Source organism: Eucyclogobius newberryi, unplaced genomic scaffold, assembly GCF_026437365.1.
Source record: "Eucyclogobius newberryi isolate DKJ021-1_F unplaced genomic scaffold, fEucNew1.0.hap1 SCAF_82, whole genome shotgun sequence".
NCBI lineage: Eukaryota > Metazoa > Chordata > Actinopteri > Gobiiformes > Gobiidae > Eucyclogobius > Eucyclogobius newberryi.
In genome coordinates, this window is record NW_027316523.1 from 252,792 (window position 1) to 280,000 (window position 27,209).

The 27,209-nt window shown below is 44.9% G+C and overlaps 2 protein-coding genes across 6 annotated transcripts in view; one reads left to right on the forward strand and one right to left on the reverse strand.

Annotated features, from left to right (window-relative positions):
• Positions 1-27,209, reverse strand: part of gabrb3 (gamma-aminobutyric acid type A receptor subunit beta3) — a 101,151-nt gene that overhangs the window by 52,790 nt on the left and 21,152 nt on the right. For 2 of the 4 annotated variants that reach the window (XM_072437709.1, XM_072437707.1), the window contains exons 2-4: positions 7,561-7,608; positions 221-312; positions 78-145 (exon numbers count right to left, since the gene is read on the reverse strand). In XM_072437709.1, the coding sequence (XP_072293810.1) occupies positions 78-145; positions 221-312; positions 7,561-7,608 (208 nt within the window). Of the gene's footprint in view, positions 1-77; positions 146-220; positions 313-5,455; positions 5,579-7,560; positions 7,609-27,209 lie in introns of those variants that run through there. The other 2 variants (XM_072437710.1, XM_072437708.1) reach the window with 1 other exon arrangement.
• The window catches only part of gabra5 (gamma-aminobutyric acid type A receptor subunit alpha5), a 41,951-nt gene continuing 25,969 nt past the window's right edge, over positions 11,228-27,209 (forward strand). Inside the window, exons 1-6 of one of the 2 annotated variants that reach the window (XM_072437711.1) lie at positions 11,228-11,424; positions 12,493-12,580; positions 13,697-13,821; positions 18,885-18,952; positions 19,087-19,307; positions 26,181-26,263. In XM_072437711.1, coding sequence (XP_072293812.1) covers positions 12,495-12,580; positions 13,697-13,821; positions 18,885-18,952; positions 19,087-19,307; positions 26,181-26,263 — 583 coding nt within the window. In that variant the 5' untranslated portion in view covers positions 11,228-11,424; positions 12,493-12,494. Of the gene's footprint in view, positions 11,425-11,740; positions 11,764-12,473; positions 12,581-13,696; positions 13,822-18,884; positions 18,953-19,086; positions 19,308-26,180; positions 26,264-27,209 lie in introns of those variants that run through there. The other variant, XM_072437712.1, reaches the window with a different exon arrangement.

The following is a 27,209-nucleotide window of genomic DNA, read 5'->3' on the forward strand; positions in this document are numbered from 1 at the left end:
GGCTTTTGTCTTGCTTCTTTCTTATGATTTTAAAGTATTATAATCAGTGTAGTAGGTTACACTTCATTGTCACTTACCATATTGACCTCTGACACTCTGTCTATGCTCGCCACGTCTATGCTCATGCCAACAGCTACAGGGGGACCTACACATGCAGGAAAAACACCACCAATTAAAACAAACACAAAAAATAGAACTTTTGAGTGGAACCTTTGCTTACCTCCGAAATCCGGCCGAAGTCTAATATCGTAGCCCTTTAACAATTTATCCACGGTCTCTTTGACAAAGGACATGTTCCCGGGCTCGTTAACGCTGGAAAACACATCAAAAAAGAAAGAACAATATAAGTATTTTTAGACAACAAAATCCAACTTTGGCTCTGCATAATGACTCAAACGCCCCAGGAAACAGCGACCCGGGCACCACCTCTCAGGGCACCACCTCTCACAGACCCGGGCACCACCACCTCTCACAGACCCGGGCACCACCTCTCACAGACCCGGGCACCACCACCTCTCACAGACCCGGGCACCACCACCTCTCACAGACCCGGGCACCACCACCTCTCACAGACCCGGGCACCACCACCTCTCACAGACCCGGGCACCACCACCTCTCACAGACCTGGGCACCACCACCTCTCACAGACCCGGGCACCACCACCTCTCACAGACCCGGGCACCACCACCTCTCACAGACCCGGGCACAAAGTCTCAGGGCACCACCTCTCACAGACCCGGGCACCACCACCTCTCACAGACCCGGGCACCACCACCTCTCACAGACACGGGCACCACCTCTCACAGACCCGGGCACCACCACCTCTCACCAGACACGGGCACCACCACCTCTCACAGACCCGGGCACCACCACCTCTCACCAGACCCGGGCACCACCACCTCTCACAGACCCGGGCACCACCACCTCTCACAGACCCGGGCACCACCTCTCACAGACCCGGGCACCACCACCTCTCACAGACCCGGGCACCACCACCTCTCACAGACACGGGCACCACCTCTCACAGACCCGGGCACCACCACCTCTCACCAGACACGGGCACCACCACCTCTCACAGACCCGGGCACCACCACCTCTCACAGACCCGGGCACCACCACCTCTCACCAGACCCGGGCACCACCACCTCTCACAGACCCGGGCACCACCACCTCTCACCAGACCCGGGCACCACCTCTCACAGACCCGGGCACCACCACCTCTCACAGACCCGGGCACCACCACCTCTCACAGACCCGGGCACAACCACCTCTCACAGACCCGGGCACCACCACCTCTCACAGACCCGGGCACCACCTCTCACAGACCCGGGCACCACCACCTCTCACAGACCCGGGCACCACCACCTCTCACCAGACCCGGGCACCACCACCTCTCACAGACCCGGGCACCACCACCTCTCACAGACCCGGGCACCACCTCTCACAGACCCGGGCACCACCACCTCTCACAGACCCGGGCACCACCACCTCTCACAGACCCGGGCACCACCACCTCTCACAGACCCGGGCACCACCACCTCTCACAGACCCGGGCACCACCACCTCTCACAGACACGGGCACCACCACCTCTCAGAGACCCGGGCACCACCACCTCTCACAGACACGGGCACCACCACCTCTCACAGACACGGATACCACCTCTCACAGACCCGGGCACCACCACCTCTCACCAGACACGGGCACCACCACCTCTCACAGACCCGGGCACCACCACCTCTCACCAGACCCGGGCACCACCACCTCTCACAGACCCGGGCACCACCACCTCTCACAGACCCGGGCACCACCACCTCTCACAGACACGGGCACCACCACCTCTCACAGACACGGGCACCACCTCTCACAGACCCGGGCACCACCACCTCTCACCAGACCCGGGCACCACCACCTCTCACAGACCCGGGCACAACGTCTCAGGGCACCACCACCTCTCACCAGACCCGGGCACCACCACCTCTCACAGACCCGGGCACCACCACCTCTCACAGACCCGGGCACCACCACCTCTCACAGACCCGGGCACCACCACCTCTCACAGACCCGGGCACCACCACCTCTCACAGACACGGGCACCACCACCTCTCACAGACCCGGGCACCACCACCTCTCACAGACACGGGCACCACCACCTCTCACAGACACGGGCACCACCTCTCACAGACCCGGGCACCACCACCTCTCACAGACCCGGGCACCACCACCTCTAACCACACGGGCACCACCACCTCTCACAGACCCGGGCACAACGTCTCAGGGCACCACCTCTCACAGACCCGGGCACCACCACCTCTCACAGACCTTGGCACCACCACCTCTCACAGACCTGGGCACCACCACCTCTCACAGACCCGGGCACCACCACCTCTCACCAGACCCGGGCACCACCACCTCTCACAGACCCGGGCACCACCACCTCTCACAGACATGGGCACCACCACCTCTCACAGACACGGGCACCACCTCTCACAGACCCGGGCACCACCTCTCACAGACCCTGGCACCACCACCTCTCACCAGACACGGGCACCACCACCTCTCACAGACCCGGGCACCACCACCTCTCACCAAACCCAGGCACCACCACCTCTCACAGACCCGGGCACCACCACCTCTCACAGACACGGGCACCACCACCTCTCACAGACACGGGCACCACCTCTCACAGACCCGGGCACCACCACCTCTCACCAGACACGGGCACCACCACCTCTCACAGACCCGGGCACCACCACCTCTCACCAGACCCGGGCACCACCACCTCTCACAGATCCGGGCACCACCACCTCTCACCAGACCCGGGCACCACCACCTCTCACAGACCCGGGCACCACCACCTCTCACCAGACCCGGGCACCACCTCTCACAGACCCGGGCACCACCTCTCACAGACCCGGGCACCACCACCTCTCACAGACCCGGGCACTACCTCTCACAGACCCGGGCACCACCACCTCTCACCAGACCCGGGCACCACCACCTCTCACAGACCCGGGCACCACCACCTCTCACCAGACCCGGGCACCACCACCTCTCACAGACCCGGGCACCACCACCTCTCACCAGACCCGGGCACCATCTCTCACAGACCCGGGCACCACCTCTCACAGACCCGGGCACCACCACCTCTCACCAGACACGGGCACCACCACCTCTCACAGACCCGGGCACCACCACCTCTCACCAGACCCAGGCACCACCACCTCTCACAGACCCGGGCACCACCACCTCTCACAGACACGGGCACCACCACCTCTCACAGACACGGGCACCACCTCTCACAGACCCGGGCACCACCACCTCTCACCAGACACGGGCACCACCACCTCTCACAGACCCGGGCACCACCACCTCTCACCAGACCCGGGCACCACCACCTCTCACAGACCCGGGCACAACGTCTCAGGGCACCACCTCTCACAGACCCGGGCACCACCACCTCTCACAGACCTTGGCACCACCACCTCTCACAGACCTGGGCACCACCACCTCTCACAGACCCGGGCACCACCACCTCTCACAGACCCGGGCACCACCACCTCTCACAGACCCGGGCACCACCACCTCTCACCAGACACGGGCACCACCACCTCTCACAGACCCGGGCACCACCACCTCTCACCAGACCCGGGCACCACCACCTCTCACAGACCCGGGCACAACGTCTCAGGGCACCACCTCTCACAGACCCGGGCACCACCACCTCTCACAGACCTTGGCACCACCACCTCTCACAGACCTGGGCACCACCACCTCTCACAGACCCGGGCACCACCACCTCTCACAGACCCGGGCACCACCACCTCTCACCAGACCCAGGCACCACCACCTCTCACAGACCCGGGCACCACCACCTCTCACAGACACGGGCACCACCTCTCACAGACCCGGGCACCACCACCTCTCACCAGACACGGGCACCACCACCTCTCACAGACCCGGGCACCACCACCTCTCACAGACCCGGGCACAACGTCTCAGGGCACCACCTCTCACAGACCCGGGCACCACCACCTCTCACAGACCTTGGCACCACCACCTCTCACAGACCTGGGCACCACCACCTCTCACAGACCCGGGCACCACCACCTCTCACAGACCCGGGCACCACCACCTCTCACCAGACACGGGCACCACCACCTCTCACAGACCCGGGCACCACCACCTCTCACCAGACACGGGCACCACCACCTCTCACAGACCCGGGCACCACCACCTCTCACCAGACCCAGGCACCACCACCTCTCACAGACCCGGGCACCACCACCTCTCACAGACACGGGCACCACCACCTCTCACAGACACGGGCACCACCTCTCACAGACCCGGGCACCACCACCTCTCACCAGACATGGGCACCACCACCTCTCACAGACCCGGGCACCACCACCTCTCACCAGACCCGGGCACCACCACCTCTCACAGACCCGGGCACAACGTCTCAGGGCACCACCTCTCACAGACCCGGGCACCACCACCTCTCACAGACACGGGCACCACCTCTCACAGACCCGGGCACCACCACCTCTCACCAGACACGGGCACCACCACCTCTCACAGACCCGGGCACCACCACCTCTCACCAGACCCAGGCACCACCACCTCTCACAGACCCGGGCACCACCACCTCTCACAGACACGGGCACCACCACCTCTCACAGACACGGGCACCACCACCTCTCACCAGACCCGGGCACCACCACCTCTCACAGACCCGGGCACAACGTCTCAGGGCACCACCTCTCACAGACCCGGGCACCACCACCTCTCACAGACCTTGGCACCACCACCTCTCACAGACCTGGGCACCACCACCTCTCACAGACCCGGGCACCACCACCTCTCACAGACCCGGGCACCACCACCTCTCACAGACCCGGGCACCACCACCTCTCACCAGACACGGGCACCACCACCTCTCACAGACCCGGGCACCACCACCTCTCACAGACCCGGGCACAACGTCTCAGGGCACCACCTCTCACAGACCCGGGCACCACCACCTCTCACAGACCTTGGCACCACCACCTCTCACAGACCTGGGCACCACCACCTCTCACAGACCCGGGCACCACCACCTCTCACAGACCCGGGCACCACCACCTCTCACAGACCCGGGCACCACCACCTCTCACCAGACCCGGGCACCACCACCTCTCACAGACCCGGGCACAACGTCTCAGGGCACCACCTCTCACAGACCCGGGCACCACCACCTCTCACAGACCCGGGCACCACCACCTCTCACCAGACCCGGGCACCACCACCTCTCACAGACCCGGGCACAACGTCTCAGGGCACCACCTCTCACAGACCTTGGCACCACCACCTCTCACAGACCTGGGCACCACCACCTCTCACAGACCTGGGCACCACCACCTCTCACAGACCCGGGCACCACCACCTCTCACAGACCCGGGCACCACCACCTCTCACCTTTGGGCACAACACATCACCGCCACAATCAGCGCCGCAGAAAATACGTCCCACGGCCCCGATCGCTCGCGCCTCCGGCCCGGCATCCCCCCGTCTGTGCGTGTGTCTGTGCGTGCGGTGGGTGCCGCTGGTACCGCTGGTGCGGCTGGTGCCGCGGGTGCCGCTGGTGCCGCTGGTGCGATGCCGCGGGTGCCGCTGGTGCCGCTGGTGCGATGCCGCGGGTGCCGCGGATGCTGCTATCCAGAGTTCAACAAATGCACAAACGGAGCAGGAGAAGCCACGGTCCCGACGCGCGCCGCTAAACCAGGTGCACCTCCCTCCGCACGGCGCCTTCTGGCTCCCGTGGTGCAGCGGGGTCTCTGGACATGCTTCATCGGGCAGAGACCCCCGCGCGGTGACTTGTGCAGAAGGACAAGCCGCGCGCTCTGGCTCCGCGTCTCTCCTGCAGCTTTCACATGTTTCACTCTGTTTCCCAGTGACAGACGCTTTCTTTCGGTCACACGCCCCTTTAGTAAAGATACTGATCTACAAGTCCGACTACAGGTGCGTGCGCAGCGTAAACCGACTACCCAGAGGTGGAAAGTCTAACTTTGTTTTTTGTAACTTTTTCTAAAGAGCCTTTCAAATGGTCTGTCCTCAGAATGCTCACATTTCAGAATGGAGACAATTAAGTCGTTTTCAAAGATTAATTGATGCAAGATCGAAATACAAATGATTTTAAGTCTTAAGTATTTTCATGGTAGAAATGTCAGTTAGTTTGCTTACGCAGTATAGATAAAATACCTCTTTTCCAGCCTCAGAATTTTAAAAGTATCATCTGTAGTAAATGTAGCAAAGTCTGAATTTGGACCGGATCTAAAAAGTGTCTATCATAATCTCCTTTAAAATAAACAATCAAATCAAATCATGTAAAATACAATTAGACATTTAGTCTTTAAATTGGGTCGACTTGGGCAGACTTTTCATATTATTTGATATTCTGTGGTTAATCCCAGTTTCTCCATTGAAATCACTTACAGTATGTCCCACTTCACTTTTGTCTCCTTCTGGGATTTAGAATTGTTTTTGTTTGTAACTGTTTAAAGGGTCTTTGGAAATACTGCATTCAGTTTATTATGGAAGCAAATCTGCTTTAGTTGTTCATTCTTATATGACTCAATAGGCTAAGGATTCTTTTCAAACTCATCATGATCCACAGTGCATCCCTCTTAAGGCCCATAGTTGTTGGACTGGCTCCACCTGCTGTTTTCTTGTTTGTGGAGCTGTGGAACTACAACAGTTCGTGGAATTAATTCTGAAAGACGTTTGTAGTTGTTTTTGAAAAATCAAATTGAAAACCGAGATCAATCTATATTAGAGAATATGCCATAAGGCCCCGCCCTAACACTGTTTTTCACTGTGTCCAATTAAACTGACTTTATTGCTTAAACATTCCTCATGAGCTTTTATGGACTCCATCCATCCTCATCACTCCAAAAGAGAACCCCGTGCACACATCCAGGTCCCACCAGGTCCCACGGCTCACGTGTTGACCCAGTGGCAGAAGGAGGAGGTGGTCAGAAGACTTTTGAGTGACATTTCACTTGCTGCTGGAGGGAGACATGTTGTTTTTGGCCCCTGTCCAACCAGAGGCGTCGCTGTGTCACCTCAAACCTCCTGCTGCTGCTCCACGCTGGGTTTATTTACCGTATATAATGAAGATCAGCAGATCCTCAGGGCAGTTTGAGGCAAGTATCAGCCCTCAGGACAAAAGTGCCCCCCAACTTAATAACATACAGCCTGTAGCTGCAGAGAAGTGCTGCATAGATATTCTGTCCGGATGGTTATTGTCCGTGTCAGTAGGAGTGACATGAGCCAGGACAAGGATGTCGATGACCTCAGCTCTGATATGAACCTCAAAACCTTCAGCCCAAGTAGAACCAAATCTGAACCAAGTCTGAGACGGGACTAATTTATGTCTAAACCAGGCCTAAAGGACTAAGTCCAAACTATGACTAGAATGTGACTGGAGAACAAAAATGTGTTTTAAATTAACATAAAGCTCCAACTGCATTTGACCCACTTCTGTTCATGTTCTATCATTTCAATCAGGCACAAAGTCTTACCTCGTGTCATAGATCGCGTACAGCTTTTTATTCCCGTCAACTGCATTCCTGCAAGAAAACAGAGAGAGCATACGTTCAGTTTGTCTGACTCAGTTTAGATGCATACATTGCATTACAGACACATTCAGAAAGATGTTATTTAATTTAATTTAATTCTGAACAAGATGAACGGCAGAAACAGTGAAGTGAATGATGAAATGTGCTGCGTTTGTGCTTCTGCCGTGGCCCAAGACTCAAGATGGTTATTATTACAAACCACACCTCATCACATTATACATATATATATATATATATATATATATATATATATATATATATATTATAACACCACATAATAACATATACATATATATATATATATATATATATATATATATATATATATATATATAACATATATATGTATTATAACATCACATTATAACATGAATATATATATATATATATATATATATATATATATATATATACATACATATATATATTATAACACCACATAATAACATATATATATATATATATATATATATATATATATATATATATATATATATTTATATATATATATATATATATATTATAATCATGATAACCAAGAAGTTTGTAAAGAACTACCACCACATGCACTGTTACAATTTATTCGAGGAGATTAACCACTGATTATTATATGATTAAGATCAGTTGTTTTTATGGATTTCTTTCTTTTAGTATATTTAGTTTATTTAGTAGTATTTAGTATCTTCTAGTTTATCTACTCCACAGTTTTGGGTTAGAACTACGTCATGTTAGTGAAAAGAAAGAAAAGAAAAGACTGTTCTTATTCTTATTACATGTGTCTTTTATAATAAATAAATACATATTGCAGCGTGTAACAAACATATGCTGTTTAATTATAATTTTTTTTTTTACTTTATAATATAATGCAACTCAACATGAAAGGTTTGAAGTACTCAGAATGTCGTACTCTGATTGAATACGTTACACATATATTTCACTGCAGGTACTGCAGGTATTTCCTGTAACTTCAAAGTATTTTCCTCCATGTTTTCTACTGCCCCCTTGTGGCAGGACGAAACCTTGACTCTATCTCGCATTTCCAAACCATCACATCCTCTTGGAACAAACACAGTTGAACTTTCTTTTCCCCTTGTGCATCGCTCTCATGTTTGACATCTTTTATTACTCTGGAGCTCTCCTCCTCCTCCTCCTCCTCCTCCTCCTCCTCCTCCTCCTCCTCCTCCTCCTCCTCCTCCTCCCATCTGTTCCTCTCCCCCTCCTCCTCCTCCTCCTCCTCCTCCTCCTCCTCCTCCTCCTCCTCCTCCTCCCATCTGTTCCTCTCCTCCTCCTCCTCCTCCTCCTCCTCCTCCTCCTCCTCCTCCTCCTCCTCCTCCTCCTCCTCCTCCTCCTCATCCTCCTCCTCCTCCCATCTGTGCCTCTCCTCCTCTTCCTCCTCCTCCTCCCCCTCCCATCTATGCCTCTCCTCTCCTCCTCCTCCTCCTCCTCCTCCTCCTCCTCCTCCTCCTCCTCCTCCTCCTCCTCCTCCTCCTCCCATCTGTGCCTCTCCTCCTCCTCCTCCTCCTCCTCCTCCTCCCATCTGTTCCTCTCCTCCTCCTCCTCCTCCTCCTCCTCCTCCTCCTCCTCCTCCTCCTCCTCCTCCTCCCATCTGTGCCTCTCCTCCTCCTCCTCCTCCTCCTCCTCCCCCTCCTCCTCCTCCTCCTCCTCCTCCTCCTCCTCCTCCTCCTCCCATCTGTGCCTCTCCTCCTCCTCCTCCTCCTCCTCCTCCTCCTCCTCCTCCTCCTCCTCCTCCCATCTGTGCCTCCTCCTCCTCCTCCCATCTGTGCCTCTCCTCCTCCTCCTCCTCCTCCTCCCATCTGTGCCTCTCCCCCTCCTCCTCCTCCTCCTCCTCCTCCTCCTCCTCCTCCTCCTCCCATCTGTGCCTCTCCTCCTCCTCCTCCTCCTCCTCCTCCTCCTCCTCCTCCTCCTCCCATCTGTGCCTCTCCTCCTCCTCCTCCTCCTCCTCCCATCTGTTCCTCTCCTCCTCCTCCTCCTCCTCCTCCTCCTCCTCCTCCTCCTCCTCCTCCTCCCCCTCCTCCTCCTCCTCCTCCTCCTCCTCCTCCCATCTGTGCCTCCTCCTCCTCCTCCCATCTGTGCCTCTCCTCCTCCTCCTCCTCCTCCCATCTGTGCCTCTCCCCCTCCTCCTCCTCCTCCTCCTCCTCCTCCTCCTCCTCCTCCTCCTCCCATCTGTGCCTCTCCTCCTCCTCCTCCTCCTCCTCCTCCTCCTCCTCCCATCTGTGCCTCCTCCTCCTCCTCCCATCTGTGCCTCTCCTCCTCCTCCTCCTCCTCCCATCTGTGCCTCTCCCCCTCCTCCTCCTCCTCCTCCTCCTCCTCCTCCTCCTCCTCCTCCTCCTCCTCCTCCTCCCATCTGTGCCTCTCCCCCTCCTCCTCCTCCTCCTCCTCCTCCTCCTTCTCCTCCTCCTCCTCCTCCCATCTGTTCCTCTCCTCCTCCTCCTCCTCCTCCTCCTCCTCCTCCTCCTCCTCCTCCTCCTCCTCCTCCTCCTCCTCCTCCTCCTCCTCCCATCTGTGCCTCTCCTCCTCCTCCTCCTCCTCCTCCTCCCCCTCCTCCTCCTCCTCCTCCTCCTCCTCCTCCTCCTCCTCCTCCTCCTCCTCCTCCCATCTGTGCCTCTCCTCCTCCTCCTCCTCCTCCTCCTCCTCCTCCTCCTCCTCCTCCTCCTCCTCCTCCTCCTCCTCCCATCTGTGCCTCCTCCTCCTCCTCCCATCTGTGCCTCTCCTCCTCCTCCTCCTCCTCCTCCTCCTCCTCCTCCTCCTCCTCCTCCTCCTCCTCCTCCTCCTCCTCCTCCTCCTCCTCCTCCCATCTGTGCCTCTCCTCCTCCTCCTCCTCCTCCTCCTCCTCCTCCTCCCATCTGTTCCTCTCCTCCTCCTCCTCCTCCTCCTCCTCCTCCTCCTCCTCCTCCTCCTCCTCCTCCTCCTCCTCCTCCTCCCATCTGTGCCTCTCCTCCTCCTCCTCCTCCTCCTCCTCCTCCTCCCCCTCCTCCTCCTCCTCCTCCTCCTCCTCCTCCCATCTGTGCCTCTCCTCCTCCTCCTCCTCCTCCTCCTCCTCCTCCCATCTGTGCCTCCTCCTCCTCCTCCCATCTGTGCCTCTCCTCCTCCTCCTCCCATCTGTGCCTCTCCCCTCCTCCTCCTCCTCCTCCTCCTCCTCCTCCTCCTCCTCCTCCTCCTCCTCCTCCTCCTCCTCCTCCTCCTCCTCCCATCTGTGCCTCTCCTCCTCCTCCTCCTCCTCCTCCTCCTCCTCCTCCTCCTCCTCCTCCTCCTCCTCCCATCTGTGCGTCTCCTCCGCTCCATCCTTTGCTGCTCCTCTTGGCTGCGTGACCGCGGGCTGCACGCTGCTCCCTCAAACTATTCGCACTAGTATTTTTGTTTTTTTGTGTTTTTTATGTTTCAGTTTCTCCATAATCGGATTTAGCTCTTTTCCCATTCTGCCGGGCTTGCTGACCGGGCTTGCTGACCGGGCTTGCTGACCGCCGGCGCCTCCTTTGAGACTAAAGAGGATGTTCGGTCAGCACGGGTCTTTTTCTCCCCCCGCCAACCTTTTCATCAGCCACAATAAAGCTCGCTGACAGTGAAATTAGTCTCTTTTTTGTTTTTTGTGTTTCCTTTCACCCGATGCGCAGTCCCCGATGGAGGAGCCGTCCCTCGCGCTGGATGCCAGGAGGAACTAGCGATCATTAGGGCGCGGAGAGGAAAGAGGAGAGAGGAAAGAGGAGAGAGGAAAGAGGAGAGAGGAAAGAGGAGAGAGGAAAGAGGAGAGAGAGAAGGAGAAGTTCCAGCGCATCGTCTTCTTGTGTGGTAAGATTGTGACGCGTGTGCAGCAGAGCGCGATGCTCCAGTGGCATGTGAGTGTGGAGCCGTGTGTGGACCCGTGTGTGGACGGGATAGACTGCATTGTGGACACGAGGAGGGGAAAGACAAGAGAGAGGTGGGCAATGCACGCTTTTCTGACGGTTATAAATGAGTCTCTGAGTCACGGATGAGGGGGATGTGGTGCACACATCGCGTTACTTTGGCGAGGCACACGAGGACCGGGAAGACCGGGAGGACCAGGAAGACCGGGAGGACCGGGAAGACCGGGAGGACCGGGAGGACCGGGAGGACCGGGAGGACCGGGAGGACCGTTAGAGGAGCGCGGTGGTGTGGACGCAGGCAGCTAGAGTTTGCGGGTCCTAGCTCAAGTCTGGAAGCCATGTTCTTGGGGAAACTTGAGGGAAATGGTGACTTGGCGCGCTATTTTTTAAATCTAGCTTTTTAAATTAAATTATTATTAGTATTATTAGTATTATTATTTTTTTTAAATCGAATTGTGTCTTCTTGGTCCGTTTGGAACAGTTAAGTTAAGGCTTAAACATAGAGCTTATTGCGGTGTTTTGGAAGCTGTGTATTATTTTAGACCTTGAAGTACATTTTGATTGATGTATTATTGATTATTTGCCTTAGTGTGTTAAATATGGATTTAAATGGACCACTCATTTCCCAGCCTTCAATTGTTTCTCCCCCTTCCCCACATAGTCCAAACTCCTAAAATATAGCCTACATTTTCTGTATTATTTGTTATACAATAATAACACTTTTTTCTTTTGGTGTAAATATCATCTCTCATTTTGATCCATTTCTCTTCATTCTGAAACCCAAGGATGGTCACAATAGCGTCTAGAAACAATAGTAATTTAGGAATGTCTCAAATAGTCTGAACATTGCTCGTACGGTTGATGGTTTGAAATCTTGTCCGACGAAGGCTCTAGAAAGACGTCTCTAACTGCGTTTTAATAGCGATGATTCATTTCATGCACAGACAGTCAGTGTAATTCAGTGGAGCTCGTTCTGGTATCGGACGTTCAAAGTGGTGGTTTCTGCTTTCAGGGATGGACAATGGAAAGAGCCTCTGCGCCGTGACCATGAGACGAGCGTGGATCTGTGTGCTGCTTTTGAGCATCACCTGCCGACTGAGGTAAGAACTGACACCTGCCAACAGCCTGCGCCACAGCCCCAGAGACAGGGACTAACCGGGACTAACCAGGTCCAGGCTGGAACCAAGGACTAGGACTAGGACTAGGACTAGGACTAGGACTGAAGCAGGATTTACTCAAGAATAAATCACGACTGAAGGACGTCTGAGCGAGGACGTAACAAGACTGAACCAAATCTTAAACATTCTTGAATTAAACCAAGATTATCAATAAATCAGAATTTAAAGAGTTTCTGTTCAAAATATGACAAATAATGAAACTAAAGTTCCTAACATTATGCCACATGCCAGGTCTAGTCTGAGTAGTAAGTAAGTAAAATGCAAAAAGTGAAATAAATCAGCATAAATACAAGTCTAAACCAGTTCCAACCCAGGTTTAAACACATTAAATATGATTGTGTGAAAGTTGTAACTGAGTTTTGGATTGTGCAATTCATCAAACAAAAAAACAGTGATTGCAATTATGACTCTATTTAATGACAGAAATGTTCTAACTTCTGTTCTCGTTCTGACCTTCAAAGCCACGTTTCTACATGAGCTTTGAAATAAAGCTGGACAATATGATACAAATTGTGATCTCGTTCCTGTGATGATCTGTTATTCTGGTGAAATCAACATATCGTGATTGGCTAAATTGATTTGAAATATGCTCAAACAAAGACACTTTTCCCCACCCTCTGTTTGGTCCCATCTGCAGTTCTCTTGAGTGAGCGGTGGAACAACCACGCGTGAACTTTCAAAAGACGCAAACCACTTTAGTTACTCTTTCAAGGCAATGAAAGAATCAAAAATTGTGATCGCGCTTTAAGAAAATGTAGATTTTTGCTCTAATTGTGCCGTCCACACTGAATAAATCCCATTGACGTGTACAAAAGTGTGAAGAAGCCCGTGCACCACAAACGAGACCACACCCTCACACAAACTTAATGGTCTGTCTTTTAAAACATAAACACCATTTCGTTATTAGACTGTATCTTTTATTGTATACACTTTATGGCTTCGTCCTTGAGTCCAAAGTCGTAATCATTGCCAACCCCTCACTTCCCCTCCCTCCCTCCCTCTCTCCATTTCTCTCCTCTTTCTTTGTGTCTTGTGCAGCCTCTCGCAGGAACTAGCAGGAAGTGCCAGTGAGGCCGAGCTCAATAACAACATTACCATATTCACTCGCATCCTGGACGGGCTGCTGGATGGGTACGACAACCGACTCCGCCCCGGACTGGGAGGTAAATGCCCCAGAAAGAAAGAACGCACAGTTGTTTCCAGAATTCAGCACCGGATGATGTCAGTGTTCGCTCGGATCAGAGACAATCAAACGTTATGATGCGGTCAAAAACCTGATTCCTGAATGGTTTCTGTGGTGCTTTTATATCATTGTACCACAAAAATCTACTGACACATATTAGCCGTTTGGTTTGTCCTACACCTCGACCAAACCATACAAGTCTGTAGAAACCAGGCAAAACAATTAGATCCAAAACACCGTGTGGTAATTAGCGGCGCTCCATTTGTGCCCAGAGGTAAGAACACATTGTACCCGGCTAAAAGTGTGCACGAAGGGGAAGGTTGTGTTTAAAGCTGTAGGTTGAGTCAGTGCGGTCGGATGACATCACATCAATCAAAGGGCTTTAATGTTTTTAGATCGGGAGAGGAAATGGTTTCAGTTTCTTTTGTCCCTGGTCCTGAGATGCAGCACAAATCATACCTGCACCTGCTGGTTTTTTAATAAGCTGTAAATTGCACCATAATTGTTCATCTCTGTGATTCCTTTTGTGATAACTGTACATTTTTACTCTTTTTTTTTACAGTTTTATGTTTTATTATTTTTCATCAGCTCAGTGGCCCTTTCTAATTTTTGTCAGTTTTATCGTTTGTCTAATTTATGTATGAAAGCCGACTTCCTTTCTACCTGCAGGTATAAATAAAGCACCGGAACAGAACCTGGAAACTTACCAATATTATGATATACCATAATTTAGTTGAATGAAATATGCATGAGAAGAGAAGATACTGCATGTATTTCTATGATAATGGCTCGTTTGGACTCTTTCCAACACGTTTCAAACACACGAGCTGCAGCCGATACTTTACTGAATGACAGTGTAGTGTTAGTAGTAGTTCTATTGAACAATGAGTTATGTAGTAATTCTTGTGACAGGTTTAGCGAGAATGTTTTAATGTTTTAGTGTGTTTTTAATTGTTAAAGTGTGTAGTTTTGATATTGATGAGTTATTTGTGATTCCCTTTACATTGCATTTAGATGTGATGGGCGTGGTCTTTCCTCTTTCTTTTGTTCCTTTGAGGCGTCAGAAAAGAGGGGCAGTCGTGTGTTTAACCTTTCCACCTTCCCAAAGACACTCTCAGAAGACCAGAGATAAAGCGCATTACAGTCAGACCTTTAAGACCATATGTAGAACAATGCTTCCTGCCCTCATTCATTTTGGAGCGAGTCTAAATTTATCCCGGCCCGTGACAGAGACATGATCACCTGTCGGGACGTCCTAAAGATGATTTAACGTTACTACGGCCCACATCTGCAGCCGTGACCTTGAAGGGACCATTTTTCCTCTTCATTTAACACAGACTCAATTACTCCCAGTTTGAAAAGAGCACAAACTTGTGCGTCCTGGACAGAAAGAGGCTGCTGCTTTGTAAAGCCTGTAATATTCACATGTTAGTGTGAGCTGGACACTTTGCTGTGTGTGGGTGCTTTGCTTGTTCTGCAGATGTTTGTCCTTTGGGGCTGACAGCTCGCTCTGGTGCAGGACGTTAGGAATGAGCTATGAATGCAAAACACATTTACAATGGACTTAAGCCTCTTCCGGTTCGGGACGGACCATAAATAACTCACCACGGCAAAGAAAAGATAAGTAGAAAGTGCAAACAGAAGGAATTATTTGCAGGATGTTTTATTTATGAGAGAGTCAAGTTCAGGTGACAAAATGCAAGAATCATTATATTTAATGACAAGAAAAATCTGCTTTGACAGGATGATCGTCCTTTATAATCATAATCATAATCATATTATCATACAATCATAACGTACAATGTCCCGTTGGCTGGCAACATCAAATCTAATGCTTTTCTACAATTTACAAATGATAATAATTTCAAAAATAATGTCAAAATCACTACTCTCTTTCATTTGTGTTTACTCATACCATTTATATTTATCCAGTTCTAAAAGTGAAACAGGCCAATCCGCTCTCAACATTCAGCTCTTTATTTAGTTTGTGAGCAATAAAAAAGATTCCAGCCGTTCTGAAACAAAGTGCTGCTTTTACAACATATCATTTACATGTATTGTGCGTTATGTATACCTTTAATTATTATAATTCTCAGAAAGAGTTCTGTTCAAATCCAGTATTTCTGCTCTTTTGTAATGACATCAGCAGAAGTGAAGGGTCATTAATCATCTCTGCATCTCTCATTTTCTTAAGCGCTGCTTTGTGTGAAATATGATTTCATCTCTCACACAAGTAGAAATGGAAATATTCAAAAGTCTTTGAGTATTTCCTCATCCTCAGCTTTGTGCTTTTAGGGAAGGAGAAGAGTCACGGGACAATGAGCTGGTCACATACATAACATACATAACATAACATACATAACATAACATACATACATAACATAACATACATAACATACATAACATAACATACATAACATACATACATAACATAACATAACATACATAACATACATAACATAACATACATAACATACATAACATAACATACATACATAACATAACATACATAACATACATAACATACATAACATAACATACATAACATACATAACATAACATAACATAACATACATAACATACATAACATACATACATAACATAACATACATACATAACATAACATACATAACATAACATACATAACATACATACATAACATAACATACATAACATACATAACATACATAACATAACATACATAACATACATAACATACATAACATAACATACATACATAACATAACATACATAACATAACATACATAACATACATAACATAACATACATAACATAACATACATAACATAACATACATAACATACATAACATACATAACATACATACATAACATAACATACATAACATAACATACATAACATACATAACATAACATACATAACATACATAACATAACATAACATACATAACATACATAACATAACATACATAACATACATAACATACATACATAACATAACATACATACATAACATACATAACATAACATACATAACATACATACATAACATACATACATAACATACATAACATAACATACATAACATACATAACATAACATACATACATAACATACATAACATACATAACATACATAACATAACATACATAACATACATAACATAACATAACATACATAACATACATAACATACATACATAACATAACATACATACATAACATACATAACATAACATACATAACATACATACATAACATACATACATAACATACATAACATAACATACATACATAACATACATAACATACATAACATACATACATAACATAACATACATACATAACATACATAACATAACATACATAACATACATACATAACATACATACATAACATACATAACATAACATACATAACATACATACATACATAACATAACATACATAACATACATAACATAACATAACATACATACATAACATAACATACATAACATAACATACATAACATAACATAACATACATAACATAACATACATACATAACATACATAACATACATAACATACATAACATAACATACATAACATAACATACATAACATACATAACATAACATACATAACATAACATACATACATAACATAACATACATAACATACATAACATAACATACATAACATACATAACATACATACATAACATAACATACATAACATACATAACATAACATACATAACATACATAACATAACATACATACATAACATAACATACATAACATACATAACATACATAACATAACATACATAACATACAAAACATAACATAACATACATAACATACATAACATACATACATAACATAACATACATACATAACATACATAACATAACATACATAACATACATACATAACATACATACATAACATACATAACATAACATACATAACATACATAACATAACATACATACATAACATACATAACATACATAACATACATAACATAACATACATAACATACATAACATAACATAACATACATAACATACATAACATACATACATAACATAACATACATACATAACATACATAACATAACATACATAACATACATACATAACATACATACATAACATACATAACATACATAACATAACATAACATACATAACATACATAACATAACATACATAACATACATAACATACATACATAACATAACATACATACATAACATACATAACATAACATACATAACATAACATACATAACATACATACATACATAACATAACATACATAACATACATAACATAACATAACATACATACATAACATAACATAACATACATAACATAACATAACATACATAACATAACATACATACATAACATACATAACATAACATACATAACATACATAACATAACATACATAACATAACATACATAACATAACATACATAACATAACATACATAACATAACATACATAACATAACATACATAACATACATACATTACATAACATACATAACATACATAACATACATACATAACATAACATACATAACATACATACGTAACATACATAACATACATATAAACGTAACATACATAACATACATAACATAACATACATACATACATAACATACATAACATAACATACATACATAACATACAAATATACATACATACATACATACATACATACATACATAACATAAAGCCTTTTAAGATTCTCCAACTTCCACATTGTTTATTTTTGTGTACATTGTTATTGTTAGGATACATTGAGTCTTACGGTTTCCACGTTGTAATAATTATGTTACAATGTAAAAAACAAAGAAATAAAAACATATCCTTTACAGCCTTTTATTACAGTCAAACACGTCTACGTGTTTTAAGCATCAAACTTTTTGAAATCTAAAAATAAGATAGAAAAATAACTTTTTCCTTCATGGTATAAAAAGTAATTTACATTTTTGGAGCTGATCAGACTGAATCTGATTGATATTTATTGATAATTGAAACTAAATGGCTGATTCTTTCATATTTTACAGAAAAAGTGACAGAAATCAAGACAAACATCTTCGTCACCAGTTTTGGTCCAGTATCTGACACTGAAATGGTAAGTTAGCTCTTCAATATTGGTCATTTATGGATTTTGACTGAATAAGTGTCTAATCACACATATTGATCCTGTGCCGTCCTGACGTTGCCGTGATCACGTGACTGACACATCCCGGTGTGTTTGATCTGTAGGAATACACCATCGACGTATTCTTTCGTCAGAGCTGGAAAGATGAGCGTCTGTGCTTTAAGGGCCCCATGAAACAGCTGGCTCTCAACAATCTGTTGGCCAGTAACATTTGGACCCCCGACACATTCTTTCTGAATGGGAAAAAGTCCATCGCCCACAACATGACGACGCCCAACAAGCTCCTGCGGCTGAATGAGGACGGGACGCTCCTGTACACCATGAGGTAATCCCAGCTTTACACTACACACTATTACACTATTACGACACTATTACTACACTATTACACTATTACGACACTATTACTACACTATTACACTATTACGACACTATTACTACACTATTACTACACTATTACTACACTATTACTACACTATTACACTATTACGACACTATTACTACACTATTACACTATTACGACACTATTACTACACTATTACTACACTATTACTACACTATTACTACACTATTACACTATTACGACACTATTACTACACTATTACACTATTACGACACTATTACTACACTATTACACTATTACGACACTATTACTACACTATTACTACACTATTACTACACTATTACTACACTATTACACTATTACGACACTATTACTACACTATTACACTATTACGACACTATTACTACACTATTACTACACTATTACTACACTATTACTACACTATTACACTATTACGACACTATTACTACACTATTACACTATTACGACACTATTACTACACTATTACACTATTACGACACTATTACACTATTACTACACTATTACACTATTACGACACTATTACTACACTATTACGACACTATTACTACACTATTACTACACTATTACACTATTACGACACTATTACTACACTATTACTACACTATTACTACACTATAACGACACTATTACTACACTATTACAGTCAGATTAATGAAGGCATGCAGTGATGAAACCACCTGAAATGTGCTAAAAGACCTTTTGGTTTAGGTTCAAGTACGAAAAGTGATGGATCTCTAAAATGAACCACCAAATGGCAGAAATAGAGGTTATGCAGATGACATCACCACATTTGTCATTTTAGCAGTGAGTTATGAAACGTGCTCCAGTAAGAGCTCCGTTTTACGCACGATGTGTTTGAACACCACGACGTGCAGTGGATATGATACAAACTGAACACACGGCAGTCATTTATCATTTATCATGATCATTTATGATTTGTCACTCGTACATTATGATCATTTATGATTTGTCACTCGTACATTATGATCATTTATGATTTGTCACTCGTACATTATGATCATTTATGATTTGTCACTCGTACATTATGATCATTTATGATTTGTCACTCGTACATTATGATCATTTATGATTTGTCACTCGTACATTATGATCATTTATGATTTGTCACTCGTACATTATGATCATACACAGTTTAGTCCTTAAATAACATGTTTCAGTCTCTGTGTTGAGGAAATTCATTGTTTGGTGAGTTGAGTGGTGGGGTGAGTGTCCTTTATCTCCCCCTACCATTAGCCAACAAGTTAATTTAGCTCGTTAAGCTCGTTAAGCTTAAGTAACAAGCGAGAGTCTACTTTCAGTTTCCATTTGACCTATGAAGATAAACTGAGTGAAACAACAGCTCTAACGATGGCATTAGTTGAGCTGCTTCGCTTGAATAAAACAATCATATTCTAATTGAGCATTTCAATCTTTTGCACTTATGATTGAACGTCTCTGTCAGGCAATTTTAGAGACACGAAAGATTTACTGAAGGCAGGAGATTAAAAGATGTGTATCTGTACTTACTATGTATCTGTACTTACTATGTATCTGTACTTACTGTGTACTGTATCATCCAACTGTAAATATATAGTATCAAAAGGACATTTTTTAAACCTGAAGTGATTCCAGTGTATTTACCCAGCCTCACCCTACAGAGTACTACAGAGTACTACAGAGTACTACAGAGTACTACAGAGTACTACAGAGTACTACAGAGTACTACAGAGTACTACAGAGTACTACAGAGTACTACAGAGTCCTGAGCAGTACACGTACACGTATACTCTGTGTGATTGGTACTGCACATGCGTTGGCACAAAATGGAGGGTTGAGCGTTTCCCATTGTCACGAGTCAGGTCTGTGCGCGGCTGAAACCTTTATGTCGCTCTGTGGGTGCTTGACCTTTCCTGCCTCTCAATCACACAGTGAGACGTTTCAGCAGCACAGCTCCAGCAGCAGCCTCCGTCCCTCCGGCCGCCGGCTCCTCTGCACTCGGGCCGGTCAGGGGCCGGTCAGGGGCCGGTCAGGGGCCAGCGTCCAGTGTCCAGTGTCTGATCTGAAGCTATTACATAAGCAGGTCTGCAGTGGTTATTGTATCATCAAAATACAGATCAAATTCAGCAACGGGCGACACTGACATGGCAAATGGTATTTTGCATCTATATTAGAGTTGTCAAAAGTATGATCCATAATAATAATAAATATAGCCGCAAGCGGCAATGATCGGCCCTCGTCACGCCGCGAGAGGAGGGGGCGTGGCTAACGCGCCCCAATTGTCCTTTTATTACGCCTACTGCTGAATCTGTGACGCTGTCACATCTTCTCCCCTTTGTTTTACCATCAAAAAGCTATTTTATTTTGAATTCTTGGCAAAATGTGCGGCTTTGCCGCACAGACACCGTGACTTTTTGAATAAAAATGTGGATAACTTTTGATGGTCCACCCCTGAAGATGAGTCTCACCAAATTTCAGGTTTATAGGGCTAAAGCCCTGAGGGGGAGGAGTTTGTGAAAGTCTAAAGTGTAAACATGTTCTGGCGATTTCCCCATTGGAATAACATGGGGAAATAACCCATAACCCAATCTGCAGGGGGCGCTGTGGCGCCAAATGAATTTATTTCACTTCAAGTAGGTTTAGGGCAAAGAGTTTAACAACTGATTCTAATTTGACGCAATTCGGACTTTATCTGCGCAAACGGCAGAAATGTTAAATTTGGGAGATTTCTGAAATTCTAGCTACAGTTTGCGGCTTCGCCGCACAGAGACCGTGACAGGGTCAATGTCATTTGGATAACTTTTGATGTCCCACTCCTCAGCACCATTTTCACCAAATTTCAGCTTTTTAGGGCCAACGCCCTGGGAGGAGTTCGTAAAAGTACGACGTTTGGAAAAACTCCCGAGTCATGTTTAGCCATTTTTGAAGCAATATGGCCGACATTTGGTTGGGCGGACGGCGTTGCCGTAATAATATTTTTTACTTCTCTTGTCACCATCTACCTCTGCGCCAAATTTCATGATTCTACGATCAGATTTTTTTGGGGTCATTTCCTATCTCTCAATGCATTTTTGGTACATTTGGGGGCGCTAACGAGCACATTTTTTTTTTATTTTTAGAAAAGGGAAATAGCCAGAATGTAGAAAGGCACGATTTTTAGAGGTGTGCAAATTCTTGTGACTTTTCGTCAATGTTCACTGGGTGAAAAATAGGGGGGTTGGTCCCGAGAAGAAGAAGAAGAAGAAGAAGAAGAAAGAAAGAATAATATTCCGATGCGAAAACAATGTTTCCCATTTTTCAAATATCATAAACTATACATTTTCGGAAAGCGCTCGCGCTTTCCTACCTCATGGTGTGGGTCCCTGGTCACTGACGGGTACTTTCCTTAATTTTGAGTGGGCTCCACCCACTTTGTGTTTTTGGCCCTCTATACAGTAATAATGTTCAATTTTTGCATTACATGTTTATATGCACGGAACATGCAAGAGATGGGGAATGTATTCGTGAGCTACTTAGAGCAAATGAGTGCTTTATATGGGGATGACGACCGCAAAGTGCTCGTTTAGTGCGCACTTTTGCACGGGCTTCACCCGTTTACAACGGTAATGTTCCATTTTCCTACTACTAATTAGTCTGCACGGGGCGTGCGTGAGGAGGAGTGTGTTAGTGAGTGTTTGGAAGTGGGCGAGCGCTTCGCGCTCGATTTCGCACTTTCACAGCCGTGCTTTGCACGGCCTTACGGGACTAATAGGCCTCTCGCAGCTTGTGGCGCTCGGGCCTAATAATAATAATACATGTTTTATTTATATAGCATATACAATACAACTAAAGTGTCAAGACTCAAAAAATCACATTAACAGGAACTTTTTTTTTCCCCTAAACGGATCTTGAGCTTAGAATAAAACCTCAGTGTTTTATTAAGAAAGTGTTGGATGAAAAATATTGTAGTAGAACATTCTAGACAAACAAAAAAGTGTTTGGCTCCAGAAACTTACACTTTAGTTTCATCATTTTGAATCATCATCTGACAAATGAATAAAACTTTGATATTAGTGTTCAGGCCAGTTTAGCGTTTTCTGCTTCTGGATAACTGATATTTCTAAATGACTTAAAATGATAAAATATATATTCTATGCTCACTATGTGTTTTATATTTGTGTAGTTTCAATGCTGTGTCATTCTTTCATCAGCTCTTTCTCAATATTCACACAAGATGCAAAGGGGAAATATGCTGTCAAAAACCTCTATTATATATATATATAGGTTTTGTCTGTAGGAGTTTTTGTTTATAAGAGTTCTTCTATTGAGAGTGTTTTTTAAACTTCCTATATTCTGTGATCTGTCCTTTTCCTCTGTATCTACTGCGTTGTATCAATGAAATTTCCCCATGTGTGGACAATAAAGGATTATCTTATCTTATCTTACATATATATATATTGATCGCAGTAGTTACAAAGCCTTTAACGCGCTCACTAATGGGAGTTTCATGCATTACGTTGCCTCTGTGGGACTGAGAGATTAGAAAGAATGAGTTTCGATCCAAGATATATTCAGAAACGCAATTTAGTAATTCCGCTTTTACCCACAATTCCATGTGAGTAAAAGCGATGTCATTTGCTGAAACATCCAGAAGATGGTAAATATGTAAAACAATGTGATTTCAGGTTCAGCCAGTCATTTGTCTTGTCGTCTTTCTCCGTTCTTATTGGCTGCGATGATTTATTAAGGACGTGTTCAAAGGATTCACCTTCACTAATTAACGATGCTCAGATACTGGCCGTACTGGAGCCTCTGAACATCTGCTGATACTAAATACATATTATACATATTGTGCTGATACTAAATACATATTATACATATTGTGCTGATACTAAATACATATTATACATATTGTGCTGATACTAAATACATATTATACATATTGTGCTGATACTAAATACATATTATACATATTGTGCTGATACTAAATACATATTATACATATTGTGCTGATACTAAATACATATTATACATATTGTGCTGATACTAAATACTAAATACATATTGTGCTGATACTAAATACATATTATACATATTGTGCTGATACTAAATACATATTATACATATTGTGCTGATACTAAATACATATTATACATATTGTGCTGATACTAAATACATATTGTGCTGATACTAAATACATATTGTGCTGATACTAAATACATATTGTGCTGATATGAACAATGCCCGTCTGGGACAAACATGCAAGTCAAAGTACTGCCACATACAGACAGTGTCAGTGTCATTACTCCTACTCTCAGAAATCACATACACATTTATATTAAAACCAGGGTAAAACAAATAAAACAATTGTCCTTAACAGTTTTAAAATGATCTGGATTTCATTCAGAACTAGTATATAACATGGTAACATAAAGAAAGTAATATTATTTAGGGTTGGAAAAGAGAATTTAGAAAAATATATCATTTTGCTTTTGAAATTGGTATCGAGTCTACTCCTTAGTATGACAATTGAGTTTAAAATGAAATTATTGTGTCAAGACTAATGTGTAAAAACTATAATTATGTTGTGGATTAAGTAAAAAGAAAAAGCATAAAATCAACATGTTCCCTTCAAATGATTTATATTCTCAATGGATAATTCTGTAATTTACAAAGTAATCAAGCCTAACTGGAATATGTACTATTACTACTATTAAGATACTACTAGAACTGTCCACAATCCAGTGCTGAAGTGAGCTAATCAAATTCCGCCACAGAACAAATTACATTTTAAATTACACTTTCCTAATTTGATTATGACACTAATTGTCCACAAGAGGGAGCCTTCTACCCAAAGAGCCCGTGGCACTAAAAGACGGATGATACGGGCTGTAACACATTAGTCTTGACTCTACATTATCATAGTCAAATATGGAGGATCACACAGTCTATATTTTCTCCATAGTGTAATCCTGCTCTGACAGTGTGGAGGGGCCAGAGGGCCAGAGACAGAGGGCCAGATGGCCTCACAAATCCCTCTGAAGCGCTGCACACAATCTTCTGTGCGCTTTCTCTCACCACTGAGCATGATCCCACTGGTAATCACCTGCAAAATCATGTATCAAATAAAACATGTGCCACTGTTCAAACTAGAGCTGCAAGACAAATGCAATGGAATCAAAATCACATTTAAATGGACGTTACATGATACTGCCAGCAGAGGGCGACCTAACACAGACTTGAGAGGCGGCCTCAGCAAAAGAACCAATTGATTTTGTTTTGTCCCAAATGACTTGTGCTATTTGAAGTAGTACAAGTAGATGTCAGTCTTACCCAGTTCAAATATGTGGCTGCTTTTCTAAACCTTCCCCTCTTCCTCCTCATGTTTCCTTCTCTTCAGGTTCAGTTATTGAGGTTCAGTTATTGAGGTTCAGTTATTGAGGTTCAGTTATTGAGGTTCAGTTATTGAGGTTTAGTTATTGAGGTTCAGTTATTGAGGTTCAGTTATTGCTCACTTCTGGGGGAAATTGCACTTTGGCCTGTCGTCACGCTAATGAAGACAAACTGCTGTTTTGGTGGCTCCATCGCTGCACACTAAATTGAGCACATGTAAATGAAGCTAATTAGTTATATAATAAGGGGAAACAGTGGTTTGAAGCCGTGTTCATAAGATAATCCTTTATTGTCCCACATGGGGAAATTTCATAATTTAAAAATGTATTAGCAAAATTTCATGTTGCTAATGGAGACGATGATAGTGCCTCATTGAGTTCATAAAAGACAGTTAGTAGTTCATGTTAATGTTGTGTAAAGTAATTGAGATTGTGTGTGTTTTTTCAGGCTGACCATCTCTGCAGAGTGCCCCATGCAGCTGGAGGACTTCCCTATGGACGCACACGCCTGTCCACTCAAGTTTGGAAGCTGTGAGTCAATTTGACCTTTATCAAAATAAATGCAATTCTTATTCTTAGGCTCTTGATTCAACAACATATTCAACCATTTAAATCTACACATTGTACGAGGAAATGTGAAGTTTAAATGATCTAAATTCTGGAATTGAGACAAACGTGCAGAATGTGATTTCAATAGAAGAACTGGGATCAACCTCAGAATATCACAAAGTTTGAAAACTGTAGAATGTTTTTGGCATTTGAACATTTCAGATGCTCGTGTGACGTCAGAGCTTGTTCAATGGCATTTTACCTACTTTACCACAAATTATAATTTTGTGAAGCTCAAACACAGTCTTGAAAGTATATATATATTTTTTTCCATCCTACCCATTCCACCCTGAAAATTCATACTTTGGCATATTTTATGGTTTTAAGATCTGAGCTCAGGTCATTATTGAAGATGTGGTGTAATATTCATGTTCCTCTTTTCTGGAATTTTGAACATTCTAAGGACATAATGTTAATTTAAAGGGTTTATAAAGCGAAAACTAGCAAAAAAACGAGTGCATCGATCCTTAAACACAAGGTTTTGACCCCAACGTTATAATAGTAATGTCATATTTACACTGTGCTGCACAAGAACTGTTTCCTCTGTCACACTCATGTTGATGGTTGATTGCAATACTAAATAATAAGATCTTCGTGCCGTCCTGCCTGATATTGGCCTCGCTTCAACATTAAAATGTGGACCGCGTACGTTACAAGTACACTATGGTAGCAGGTCGCTCTAGTGACCGAGCGATTTACCAAGAGATGTTTTTAAAATGATGCATCAAAAGTGATAAATGACACAACAGAACTCATTCTTAAGCTCTTAAAGTCAGAGTTGTTCGTATTCTTTGTGGCCGTTGATGTGAAGATACTGAAAGTCAAGTCATTGTTTCCCTGTGCTATGCTTTGGTTCACCTTGTCCAGC